The 14,037-nt window shown below is 39.0% G+C and overlaps 1 protein-coding gene across 4 annotated transcripts in view; it reads right to left on the bottom strand.

Moving 5' to 3' along the window:
• ROBO1 (roundabout guidance receptor 1) overlaps positions 1 to 14,037 on the bottom strand; it is a 1,057,321-nt gene that overhangs the window by 59,850 nt on the left and 983,434 nt on the right. For all 4 annotated transcript variants that reach the window (XM_034792356.1, XM_034792366.1, XM_034792373.1 and 1 more), the window contains 3 exons: positions 12,042 to 12,273; positions 10,509 to 10,630; positions 6,515 to 6,686 (listed from right to left, as the gene is read on the bottom strand). In XM_034792356.1, coding sequence (XP_034648247.1) covers positions 6,515 to 6,686; positions 10,509 to 10,630; positions 12,042 to 12,273 — 526 coding nt within the window. The remainder of the gene's footprint in view (positions 1 to 6,514; positions 6,687 to 10,508; positions 10,631 to 12,041; positions 12,274 to 14,037) is intronic.

Raw genomic sequence — 14,037 nt, 5'->3', positions numbered from 1 at the left:
TTTATTTACCTGCTGACACGGCAGGTTCGGCTGATCGCGGCCCCCACTCGCCGCGGTTTGCTGTCCCAGGCCAATGGGGACGGCGAGAAGCGGTGCGGGCGAGTGATGTGCTGGCCGCGGCTTCCCACCGCCCCCATTGGCCCGGGACGGCGAACCGCGGCCAGTGGGGGCTGTGATCGGCTGGCCGAACCTGCCACGTCAGCAGGTAAATAAACTGGCCCGGCCCGCCAGGGTGCTTACCCTGGTGAGCTGCGTGCCAAACGTTGCCGACCCCTGCACTAACCAGTGAACATATTAATACTCTTAATCATGACACCACATGTTTCTGCTTCCCCCCTCCCCCACACACACAAAAAGTATAAATATATATGAAAGAAACACTGGCACTATAGACCACAGGGAAAACAAGCCAGATTGTAAAAAAACAATTGCTCTGGGAAAGGGACACCTTTATAGATGGGAAATGGTTAAATTATTAATAGTTTTTTTCCTTGGCTTTTTCTTCCACAGAATTTCAGATTTCATTCTATGTGGCATCCAGGCTGAATACCTTTTTTCACAAGCAATCACAGCCTTTGACTGTTTGTTGACTGGAAGTTTTATTTCACGTAACAAGCCCTTTTATCTTCTGTGATCCTAAGAGCACTCATAGTCTGAAAGTTCACCAAGCAGACCTATTCTTTTCTTTCTAATACACCCTTTGTGTCTGCTAGGTTTATAGATTTCATGGCTATTTGTGCAAGGTTAAATTGGGTTGCTTCAGATTTTATGGAGACAGCCAAGTGAGATTCCATGCAAGTGGCCAGATGGGCTTCACTGTATAAAGTGTACTGTGACTAATGAATTAAAATTGCCATTCTATATCTCATCTTTTGTCTCACAGCAACTGAGACTGTATTAAGATATTGGAAACTGCAATATCATTCTAATTTCAAAACAACTAAATGTGCTTTTTTTAAAATGCTGTTATTATTTGAAATTGTTTTCTTTGACAGAAAACTGAATTTTCATTGGAGACACTGTTCACCTATTGTTCTGCGTATGTTAACATTTCTTTATTGTTAAATATTTCTCTTTCATACTTCTAATGAAGTATTTACAATAAGGAAAAAGTTACCTTATTTCCCCCTTCCCCACTCCCCCCCAAAAGAGTACAACAACATAGAATCAATAAAACGTATGAAGCCCTAAGCTGTGCTTAAGGAGCCAGCAATGTAAATGATTCTGTAACTCAAACAAATATAGTGGTAGTTTTTTTATATATCTACAAATGTTAAGTGCATTATTCACACAGTGCATGTCTCATGTACAAAATACTCCATGAACCTTTATTTTTCTAATCACTCACATTATGATATGTGATTTGAGAACTAGTTCGCATGCCTTCAGTGATATTATTCTTTTAGCCACTGGAAATACCTGTATACCATTATAATAAATTGTTATATTTAAAGCACCAAGGCTGAAATACACTATGCATGTGTGGACAGCTATACCTGCACAAAGCCTCATTTTTCATATATATATTTTACACACACACACAGACCCTTTCTCTCTCTCTTACTGTTTAGCTTCAGAAATTAAACTGACTGACATACATATTATATATCTGTACACACACACGTACATGCCTATGTATACATATATAGCCATATTTAATAATAGAATTTAATAATAATAATTTAATAATAGGAGCTAAGCTAACCACTAAATTTAAGGGAAGCTGGTAGTGACCCATGTGTATATGTTGCTAACACTTTCCATTATTAAAGATTCTTGCAGCCTTTTTTTGTTCTATCACTTTGTTGTTTGTGTCAGGCCTTTGAAATTAGGGAAAAAGGGAGAAAGCCCTTGGGCTATAAAATTGCCTTTTCTTTGTGCCATGAAAATCCATTCAGGTTTAGCCGAGACATAAACTGTTGAAAATCACCATATCACTGCTGTTGTTTCTGGTTCTTCCAGGTAAATGTTGGCACCATGATAAAATAATAAGGAATTGTGAACATTCTAAGGCCAGGCTCACAATGCTGACAAAGCTGCAGAAGCACAAATTGCACTGAGAATACCTAGGAGCTGCTGGAGAAGGCTGACTACATCACTCCCAGGAACTGGCATATTTCCTGGCCCCAAGATAACAGACTTTCCACGCTGAGAGTTAATGTAGTTAGGTCTGTAGCTCAAGTACTAGCAGTCGGTGGTGCTATGTGGAAGGTTCAGGGTTTAAACACTGACAATATAAGATACGAGGTTGTTACAATTGTACATAACAATTGGTTTCTAGTCTATCAAAATAGACTAGAAAATTACATACAAAAATACTATCTTAAAAAAAAAGTTATTTAGGTTGCGAAATTCCAGAATCACAGTGACCCGTGCAAATGCCTCCATGTGTATGCATTAAGATACAGTCTTTAACGGTACAATGAGATACTATTCCACAGGACTCCTGCCTCATTCAGTGCACCAGATAGCTGGTGAAAGGGAAGTGAGAATTAAGGTTGCACGGGCAACCATAAATCTGGTATTTCCTAACTTCTGAGTGCTTGAATTTGCAATAACTCCACTCCCCCCGCCCCCCCAATGTGGGTATATATAATACGGAAAGACAATTCTTTGGTCAGAAATCAATGTATGAATAGTCTCTTTTGCCTTCTTTCTAGTTATATCCAATGTCATAAATGGAGAACTGCCACTTTTAGGCTACAACTGTATAGTGTACTGCATGTAAGCGGAGTGCATCGCCCATGTGGAGCCTCACTGACATCAATAGGGCTTTGGGTGGGCAAAGCAGGCCACCTTTGAAAGTCTACTTTCAAAGCAGGCCTGAAAAAGACACTATATTATGTTGGGCAGGTTACTTGCAGTGGCTGACAGAATAATATCCCTAAAGGCATCCTAATTAGTTCACAAATCACATCTCTTAATGTGAGTGATTAGAGTAATAAAGGTGCAATAAGAGTTTCTTATATTTTGTACCCTTGAGACATCCACTGGTTGAAAAAAGCACTTAACATTTGTAATTATTTTACAGAAACCTCTTAAGAAATAAGTGCATAAAATGTATTCACTCAGGTTAATATGTTTATTATGAGTAATATTAACTGGATCTGAGATGCCTCATGTGAATAATACTCTGGACAGAACGTGCTGCAGGATGTACCAGGTAATTTGCTATTGAACCATCAGCAAATCAATGGAGTGTCAACATTTCAAAGCTGCCATCCATGGTACTCCATCATTGCACAGACGCTATGGTGGAGATCAGTATCAAAGGGATCAATAGTTCTCTGGGCTAATGTTCTGTAGCCCTTGCATGGGTGCAACTTACTTTTACCCCCATGCCCAGCCAAAGGTCCACATACTCATTTTTGGCACGAGAGCATTCAGAGCACTCCAAAATCTGAGAAGCCCTATCTGTGCAAGGGAAGGGTGTGGTGTGTGGGGACTTACTCAAACTAAGTCCTAAGGGGGAAGTTTTAGGGTTAGTCACAATCTAGCCCTCAATTTTTAATCAAGAATTGTTCAGAGTAAGATCTAAATCTGATTTAATTGTGAGAGACATTCCAAAATGTAAATGAATATAGAAATCATACAGTATATATAATACGCACACAGGGAATTTGTAATCAGTTTAATAAAGGTAGCAGCATACTAATTCAGAAATCAACATCAAAGCAAAAGATTTAAGCTTCCTGACTCTAAGAAGGAAATATAGATTTCTCAAATTGGTGATTGCAGGAATGCAGTTCATCTAGCATATAGATACTGGAACTAGCAATTCCCCCCAAACATTTTATGAACAGCATCCTTACCCATCACCACATGTAGCTCCCCTCCCCAAAATCCAAAAATAAAAGCCCTCTCCATCTAAATGAATGTATTGGTTTTGAAAGGTGCTAGACTGATGGCATCAGCAAATTAAGTTTTGTATCCACAGAACAGCTTCTGGAAAACAATGGTGCCATCTATCCCTCACTGTTTCACTCCTTCTCTGGGAGCACATCCAAGAACCAAGGATAAGCTTCTGTGGTGAGCCTCTAAGAGGCACAAGCACAGAACTCAGGGTATTGGTAAGGAAGTTTTAAGCCACTTTACCACTCTCACAATCCTAGGCTACTCTGGCTGAAGAATCTCCTTGGGGTAACTTAGGTAGCCCTAGGGGCCTGTTTGAGTTATGGCAGCCACTCCAAGATGCCCTATGAGCCACCATACTGCTCAGAATCTCCACAGCGTGGTCCCTACACATGCTTTCTGCTCCCAGGGCTTGCAAAGGAGTCCTCAGAAGGTAACCATACAGCTATCTTACACTGCATCTGTGCCAAGGGAATCCTTCCAACAGCTAGTTACAAGGCTGTTAAGGCCCTTTACATTGTTCTGGTTCTTTGACCTGGTGTAAAGTGGCAGTAGTGTGGCTGAGGATCTCACCACAGATTATATCTGATCCTTTATGGGTACAAAAAGGGGAGAGGGAGCTGAAGAAGGTACATCTCCTCAGGTACTGGAAAAATCCTTAGGGAGCACAAAGTTAGCTTGAGGCCTGTTCTCATAAGAGTGCTAACCTCCTCAAAAGGAGGCAAATGAGAAAGAGGCTTTGCGCCACTTCCTTCATCACCAGTCAGCAAAGTTTGTCAAGAGATGGGTGCCTGGTGTGCACTGTTAAAAGTCACAGCAAGGGATTCTCTGGTCAACACTTCTTCAGTGTCCCTAAAGGCAATGTGCTTACATCAGGCACCATGTTTCTGAGACCTCCCACTGGGATGATGTACTACCACACCCTATGTGGCACAAGGCTGAGCCTCCAATGTACATTTTAGCCCTAGGGGGTGAGATGGTAGGGTTTTTTAGAACTCTCATACAGTGTAATTATTTCTTTCTAAAATGCCATAGTGCTCAAATCCCTGGCTTCCGCTGAGAATGTCATTAAGGATATTAACTGTAATGTTACCATCTGTCCACTAGGGATTGGACTAAGGTCACCAAATACTGAGGCCACTAAACAGCAAACGATAACCTTTGTTTACTGTAGGTCTCAGATGAATCAGAAAATATAACCTGGAGGAAAGAGACTTTGGGCAAAATTTTCAAAAATACCTAAGTGATTTAGAAGCTTAAGTCCCATTTTCATGATTTAGGCACTTAGGAGCCTAAGTTCCATTTATTTTGTGCAGCACTAATCAATAGCCTTAGGAGAGGATTGTCAAAGACTGGGTACCTGACTCCTATTGACTTTCAATAGGACATAGGCATCTAACTGCCCTTCGCCTTTTAGTGAAGTGTCCATATATGCCATTGCTGAAGCAGGCTAGTGGCCCTGCTCAGTCCTGGTAAGGCAAATTGTCGACTATGTTCCTTTTCCAAATAAGCTAACTGGAAAGGCAAAGAAGGGAAGCTAAATAAATCATGTTCTTGTAAAACTGGTGTTTATTTAGGATTAATTTACTAGCAGATGGATTAAGGAAAAATGTCACTATGAAGCCTGCAGTTTCAGACATCAAGGCCTCTTCATTAAGCTGGTGTCTATAACACTTAAAGTTTCAAGGTTTTCAAAATATCAGCAGTGAAACAGAAACCCTGATTCTTGAGAATGGAAAATGGGCACAGAAAACAACATGCCAATGAGCACTTATAGGTACTACATTAATGAGTCATTTTTAAAAGTTCTGCTATGCAATTTCTATTACAATCAATGGGCATCACAAGCCCAAATTATAAGCAATTCTTTGAAAATTCCCTTAATTTCAATGTCCATATGTAATTTTTTGGCATTGCAGCAACTGTTCACTCAGAATAGGGTCCTTTTTTCATCCTCAGTAACCTATTTTTAACTGTAAAATCACATAACTGGACAGATCTTTTAATGATGGGGACAGAGAAGGGTAGAAGGCCAAAAGAAATATGGTGAAGTTCTATTTTGGTCTGATGGGACAGAGTACTGACCCTAATGACAGCATGTTTTGATTTCATCATGCTAACAAAGAGCAGCATCACTATATTGCAAGGCATTTTAAATATTGTTCTGTAAACCAGCAGTAATCCCACATCACTTCCAGACATATCCATATCCTATGGCCCCCAGTCTTCAGCTGGGTCAGAGGAATGCTTGATGCAGATGAGGTCACTGTTGCATCCCCTGCCCTGATACTGGCAGGCTAGAATATGAATGTAGCAAACTTGGTGCCTCAGGCCCATCTTAGACTGCTGTGTTTTTCCTATGCCAATCTTAAGTATCAACCACTTTGCAAAAATCAACAGCCAAAACCAATAACAAATTGTGATTTTTTTGTTTAAAATAAAAGGCAGAAGCCATTATACAGCAAACCTTTGAGAGATGCTGTTACAACACTGTCTTTAGAATCCAGTTCCAATACATGTCCAAAAGCACAAATACTAAACTCATTATTTTAAAATGCAAGCAACACTCTGCATTCTGCCTGACTTGTAAATATTTCTGGATCCATAAAAGGCAAAATAAACACAGCACTGAATTTATAGGCAGATTTACCAGAAGGCTTACCTAATTGGATAAACTGTGGCTCACTTTTCACTCCAGGTCCTGCCCCAGTACTTGCTGCTACTTCCACACTGTATCGAATACCAGGAATTAAGAAGGGGATGACTACAGAAAAGGTGGAACCATCTACTGTCTTGTTTATGTGGTATCTGCTTTCATTGCCCAGGCACCAAACCTGTAGGTAAATAAAGGACATAGCACATGTGGGTGTTAAAAGTTAAAGCTAAAAGGATAGTTACATGATACGATATGGTTCTTTCTGCTTCATCAAGGGAGCTGAACTAGATTATTACTGTTATTTATTATTTGTATTGCAGTAGCACCTAGCAACCCCAGTCACAGGCTAGAGCCCCATGATGCTAGATTCTGTACAAACACAGAGCAAAAAGATGGTTCCTGCCCCAAAGAGTTTGCAATATAAGATAATTTGATAGATCCCTTCTAACCCTCTAACATATCAATCCAGGACATAAGCACTAATAATGCACTAATGAGCATTGGTTGCACTCCACAAGTAATGAGAGAGAGAGAAAGAAAGAACCCTCAATCATTCAGTATGACTAAAACAAGGGAATTAAATTTGATGGCATTTCCAACTCTCTTTTTCATGAATAATCGGTCAGGCTAGGTTTGGTTCACAGACATGTTTGGGGGAATTTGTATTCACATGAATTCATACTTTCCCCTGAGGACAGGTATTCATGCAGGAAGCAATAAAAGTTATAGTAAACCAAACAGGGATTGGGTGCAGTGGCTGGTGCTGGTGCAGTGACATGCAATTTTTAACTAAGAGTTAGGTCACCACTGTTGGATGAGAACGTGGCACGGGTAAAAGCTAAGGGTCTGAAATTCAATCTGGAGAAGACTCAGGTGATATTGGCTGGTTAGGGGGAAACAACTGGATGAGATGGGAGATAATGTTGCCCCCTCTGATTCAAGGGGCTTACCCACCATTTGTGAGTAGATGCACAACCGAGGAGGCTGGATGGACTCCCAATTGGTATTTTAAAAGCAGGTAGCGGGTAATGCCTACTATTAGATCACCTATTTCTCAATCTGTATTGCCAGGAGGTTGCAATAATTACTTTTGTAATCTGCACTTGCAACTGTCTTTGTCACCTCCAGATCAAGCTATTGCAATGAGCTCTACATGCAGCTACACTTTCAATCTACCTCGAAATCAAAAATGGTGCAGAATTCAACAGCTTGTTTGTTATGAGGTAGGTCCTCCTAGGAATATATGACACCAGTACTTTTGGATCCACACTGGCTACCTATTAAATACAGGGTACGATCTAAGGTTGTGGTCTTGACCTATAAATGGTCTAAAACCTTGTTATCTGAAAGACTGCTTCACTCTCCCTCTGCCATTCTTATGCATTTGAGATCAGCCTGGCCTGGAACCCCAACCATAAGGGAGATCGAATCAACTAGCACAGCACTTTCTGTGAGGGGGCCACCTCTCAGCTTTGAACTCACAAATATTCCTAATACACTGGCCCTGTGAGCATGCTACAAGACACATTTCTTCACCCTAGATGTAAGGGGTTCAGAGGACTCTTGTGGGGAATTAAAAAGAACTGGAAGATATTTTCAGTTGCTAGATTATTGTATATGATTACTGTGGGAAGATAAGGGGTCAATGGAGTAATCCATTTTAATAAACATAATTGTGAAATGTGTCAAGGAATGTCCAGAGCATAGGATAAGCACTCATTTTTACAAATGAATAATAAATAAATGATATAACTTTTATTAGTGTCATTAAATTCTAGACAATGATTCATAAAACCTGCAGAAAAGTTATAGAATGATCTTATAAAAATGATAACAGTGCATGTTTTAAAAAGCTATGAATAAGTCAATATAGGGATTTGGAAAGGGAATAGTTATGCAGCCTTCACAAGAGCAATTGCAACCCCTTGTGCCACAACACACATGCACACAGAATATAGGTCTATATAGCTTAACACCTCCCCCCAACCCACAAAAAACCTGTATATAACTAGCAAGAAGGAAGGGACACTAATGAATGAAAACTATGCTAGGCAATGGATAGTTATGGTATAAATTTGTTTTCTGCTTAATTTCTCACAATCTTTACATAGAAGTGACTACAGTATATTATTATGCTCTACATAGGGAAGTTTGAACAGATAAAAGATGTTTGTTAAGGAAACAAACGGGAAGCCACTCCTGAACAGATGCATCATGGAAGAAGGAAATGAAAAGTGTTGTAAGCAGCCCTGTAACTTTATGCCAGAGATGTGACAGAATGGACTCTAGCCTCATTTGAATGTTGTTGTTTTTTGTAAAGTGCCATTCATACTTCTGTGGCTGTGGCTGTGTCATCCTTTCCATTATAACCTATTAATACATTCAAATTTGTTCCATTCTAAAACTTAATGCGCAAGGTGTCAGCCAGCCTCGGTTTGAATTGTTTTGAAAAATAAAGAGAATCCACTTGTTGAGAAAATAATGATAGAATAATCATTAATTCCTTTTTGTATTAAAAAAAAGGGGTGGGAGGATTTGAATTTCAGGGTTTTTTTCCAGGTTATTTGTTCCTAACATTGGATAGTTGCTTTTGTTTTTTAAACAGAAAATATAATTATGCATGTTTTCATGATGCCTGTTTTCTATCCATAGGGAAAATTATCCACCGACCCACATTCAAAAACAGTGGCAGCCCCACAGCTGCATAGGCACTAAGAGATGCCTACTCATAGCTCACTGCAAGCTATTGTCCCCAGATGCTAGCAGACACTGTATAGTATATTCCATGCTCAAATGTGAATTTCCTCTCTTTTATTGTTTTGTCCTCACAACCCTAACATTCTTTTAATGCAGTTTCTGGTGGATGAGTAATTCCATCTCTTTAGTTCAAGGTCTAACTGCCTTTAAATAAAACTTCCTTTGTGAATATTTTTTCAATTACATCTGAAACTAAGCCACAAAATGATTTTGTACCAGTCAATCAGGTTCTGAAAGGCATTTTATTATTTTAAATTGACCATGAAGCTAAGTGATCTCCACTCTTTTCTTTTCTACAGGAAAAAGAAAGAAATGAGTGGAATGAGTTTTGATGCTTAGGAATAAATGCCTACACTGTGGTATTTTATCTTTTTTTTTTAAAGGCTAAAACATTCTGATTTAAAAATCTCTCTCAACAATGCCAATTTGCTACAGACTACAGCAAACCATCCTGTCAGTAGTGGCTATAAAACAACCTTGAAATCCATGACTAGACACTTACAACGTCTCAGCCTTGCTTAGGCAATTTTAACTTCATTTCTTTTATATGTAATTTATTCACAATTTAAATTACTCTAAGATAAAAACAGTATGTTGCTACAGAGGCCTTAAATAATAAAAACTGAATACTGAACTTTAATATATTAAAAATATATAGTATAAAAGCAAGAATGCAAAGATAGATTTGTGAAAAAACAAAGAAAAATTGCTATAAATATATTTAGTCTTACACTAGCACTCTTTAGATGGAAAGCTTTTCCATGTTTTTAACCATCTCAGATGATAGAATAGTACAATTTACTCAGAACGTTACATAATAAATTATGTCTAAGACTTTCAAATTATTAGACCAATTTATTTCCTCAAATACCCTGTTTTGATCACAAAATGGTTCTTAAGCTGGTACATTTCTCTTTGTGTTTGTGTACGCAATTCTCATCTTATAGCATAGACAAGAAGTTGCTTATTTTAATTATGAATTTTGATCTTTTCTTTAATTTCCTGCACTACCATCTTCCCATTCAAATTAGTAGGCAGTTTTAATTCCTTTTGTACATGTAAAGATGCCACAGACTAGATAGAATTCCTAAATATATGGTACTATACAAAATATAAACAGATAAATATTTTTTGATTCCACATGCTTTGATTTTTACCAGTAGATGGAGCCAAGTATCCACGAACAACTTATCCATCAATAGCATGCCAATACTTTGCAGTGAATAAGAACTCTGCATGTTACCTTATATTCTTGGACCATTCCATTCTGGGTATCCTCAGGGGGTGGCTGCCAGGTAACCACAATTGCAGTCCCATTCCCATCATTTTTAGTCACTGAAACACTTTGAGGTGGAGCACTAGGAGCTGTTTGTGGGAAGAACCAGATGGTTAATTTGTTGTATTTCCAATACAATGTTGCCAAATGCTTTTTAACAAGCTGTAGCTAGTGCTTGATATATAAATGGCCCATTCTGCACTACACAAATGTAATCATAATTTCTTGTTTCACCATTAAGGATGTTTCTATCTGTCAAGGTAAATGGACATGAGAGAGAAAATATGGTCTAGTGATGTGAACAGGTGTTGGTATCCTGGGTTCCATTGCTGGCTCTGCCACAGACTGACTTTGTCACCTTGACCCAATACTGAGATCAAAAAGTTAAAAAGATTCTACTAATTTTTGGTGCCTAACCTGAGACATCTAGGTCCTTCCTTTCAGGACTTCTGACCACTCAAACTAACCTTACATAGAGCTTTGGGTGCCCATCACTTTAGAAAAATCAAGCTGTGAGTGTGCCAAGTTGGACACTCAAAATATAGGCACCAAAAAGTGGATGTTTTCAAAAATGTTGGCTTTTCTTTTCCCCTGAGCTTCAGTTTTTCCTTTTTTGTAAAATAAAATAAAATAAAATAAAATAAAATAAAATGTACGTCTTAAACTCCAGTTATTTGTTAGGTAGTTTCAATACGAAGATTCCTATTTTTTGGGTCCATTAGAGTCATCCTAAGATATTCTGGGCTCAGGTGCTGCTCTTTTGAAGCTGCTCTAGAGGCCTAGAGGGAAGGCACTGAGCGTCATCTGTTCAACTAGTGCAGCCAAAATGTATGGTGCGGTCTGGGCCCCACCAATGCACTGAAATGTCTACTCTGAGACATAACCCATCACCATTTTGATTGTGTTTGACCTGCAAGTAAAAATGCTATGGTGAGGGAAATGGCTTTGTGAACCCTCTCCTCTTTACAGCACATACACAGAGGAGGATGCATAATTTAGCCCACTGTATTTGTTGCTCTCACTCATCATCTTTTCATTTTGTACCAGTGATGGATCCAGATAAACAGGCGCTCTAAAAATGTAGCTTCCGTTCCTTCAGCTACAAAACTTTGATGATTTCTGCGGTATCTGCTATTTACTTTAGATAGTGGTAAGTATGTGTTTGAATTTGATACAAGTCACTTGTGACCAGACCATGAACTCAGCAGGGAGGAGAACATGCTGCACTGGAGATAAAAAAGCACATTTCCCTTCTAAGGGCTGGAGGGGATTTCTGCACATGCCTCTCTCACACGCAAAGTTTTAAATATTTACTTCTGTGCCACCAAACAAGTCACATAATGATCAGTCCAACATGCTGACAGTCTCCTCAGCTGTGCACTGCTGTGTTCTCATACAGTATGCACTTCAAACAAAATCAAATAATGAAAGTATCAGAGAGAAACCGGCCAGAATACTACTTCAAAAAGAAAAGGTGAAGACAGACTTGCTGCTACTTGCCTTCTTCTAGGGTTTTTGCAAATTTCACTTCGCTATCTGCTCCTTGAAACTCGTTAAAAAAAGGGCGGGCCTTGATTTCATAGTTTACACCTTTCTTCAGCTCTGGAATGACGACACTATTTTTGGTTGGTGTTCTCACTTCAAAAATTAACCATTCAGACTCGCCGTGGGATGCAGTGGCAGGCCTATACAGAATTTTATATCCCTGAATATACTGGGATTGCTGGTCCACCTAGCAGAGCAGTAGAAACACATGTTAGTGAATGCCTAATGGACGGTTTAATAAATACAAACCATAACATTGCCTGTGGTATTATGCAAAATACTAAGAACTATCCATTTATTTTATCCAAAGTAAGCAATGCTACTGAACCAGATAAAGCAAATTATGGGCCTTATTCACCACTGCATTAATAAAGTTTTAAGCTAGTAGAACTGCACTGCCATCAATGAAGGGATAACAAAATGGTGAATCATGTTCTATATTTTTTAAAATGAATAATCCTGATGTCATGGGGCTCCAAGCAGGGCAGGGGTTTGCCTAGGTGGATATGTTTGCAGGATTGGGGTGTATATTTTAATAGTTCAGATGATGAATATAGAAATTAAACAAAGAAACAGGTCAACCTTCCTGAGGGCTGGAAGCCTCCCAGATTGCATAAAATGACCCTTGCTTCCTGCCTGCTTCCTTCTGGACAAAGTGGATTTTAAAGGGCAGCCAACTGGCACTATCTACATTCTGATGATTATGCTTGACTCAGTCAAAGGCCAGATAAATCCAAGCACTTCCTCCATTCTCAGTGACTCAGCAGGGGGCTACTGTGCTGTAGGACTGGTGCTGTGTTAAGCAGTCAGTAACAGGGCCAATAAAAATTAGCTTTTTAATGGAAGAAAGCTACTAATAAAGGTGGATCAAAACTACACTCAGTAAGCTGGATTGTCATTTGCAGTAAGGCCACTTTATGTCACTTGGCAGTGTACAGCGGCCTTAGTGTAAAGAAGAATCCGGGTCAATATATTTGGGGATACTTGAGACAGGAGGTTACCTAATAGAATTGGAGTCTTGTGCAGCTTTCAGTATGTTTTAGTCACCGATTTTGATAAATAATTTCTGATGTATAGGCAGATTCAAAAATAAAAATGTCTACTTAAAAACATTCAGATTTGTCCCATTTAAACTATTTTATCTGGTGACATAATAAAACTGTTTGTTTGCAATGTAACACCCAAACATCATATTTTATTTTAAACAACTGAGTGATGAATATCTACTAGCTAAAATTGAGGTAATGCTTAATCTTTGAAATTGCAGTCAGAGACCACCCAAGAGACCAACAAAAATTGGCTGCCTGGAAAAGGTTGTTCTGTAACTAAAGGTCAAACAAAATTATGCTTGGAAGCTTGGTGATGTTTTTAAGTGGTCAGTTAAAACAGGAGATTGCCTGCTGCAGGTGGTCCTTAGTGCAGGTTTCACTGTAATTACTGTGCATCACAGCAGTCAGTTCCTCTATAGCTCTTGACAAAGTAAAATGCTTTCCTTACAAAGTTACGCCATGCTAGCTGCAGCATCTTGTGATCATTTTTTTATCATGCCTGCCAATATTTTGACTTGATCAGAAGGGAGCCCAGATGACAGTTTAAAGCTCAATTCCCTTGGGATTGTCTCCACTGGTGACGTTGCCCCTCTCTTTTCCTGACCACCTAGTTGATATTAACATAAGACAATAAGACTTTTAAAACAGCTGTTAGTTCATTTACATTGTCTTATGTCTTTCCTTGGATAGACTTATTCCTTCCTCATACTGTACTCTCTTTCTTTCTTTTCCCTTTCTCCTCATCCATCCCCTTCATGCCACAATTTATTTTCCTGTATTCCTTCAATTTTTCTAAGCTCCCAATCTTCTCATTCTCTCTCCTTGTCCCTCCTCTGTATCTCTTTCTACCCCTCTCCTTTGGGGACTCCTATTGTACCTTTTTTTTCCCTTGCCCTGCTTTT

This window comes from Trachemys scripta, chromosome 1 (assembly GCF_013100865.1).
Source record: "Trachemys scripta elegans isolate TJP31775 chromosome 1, CAS_Tse_1.0, whole genome shotgun sequence".
Lineage (NCBI taxonomy): Eukaryota > Metazoa > Chordata > Testudines > Emydidae > Trachemys > Trachemys scripta.
This window is presented reverse-complemented; position numbering and strand designations above follow the sequence as displayed.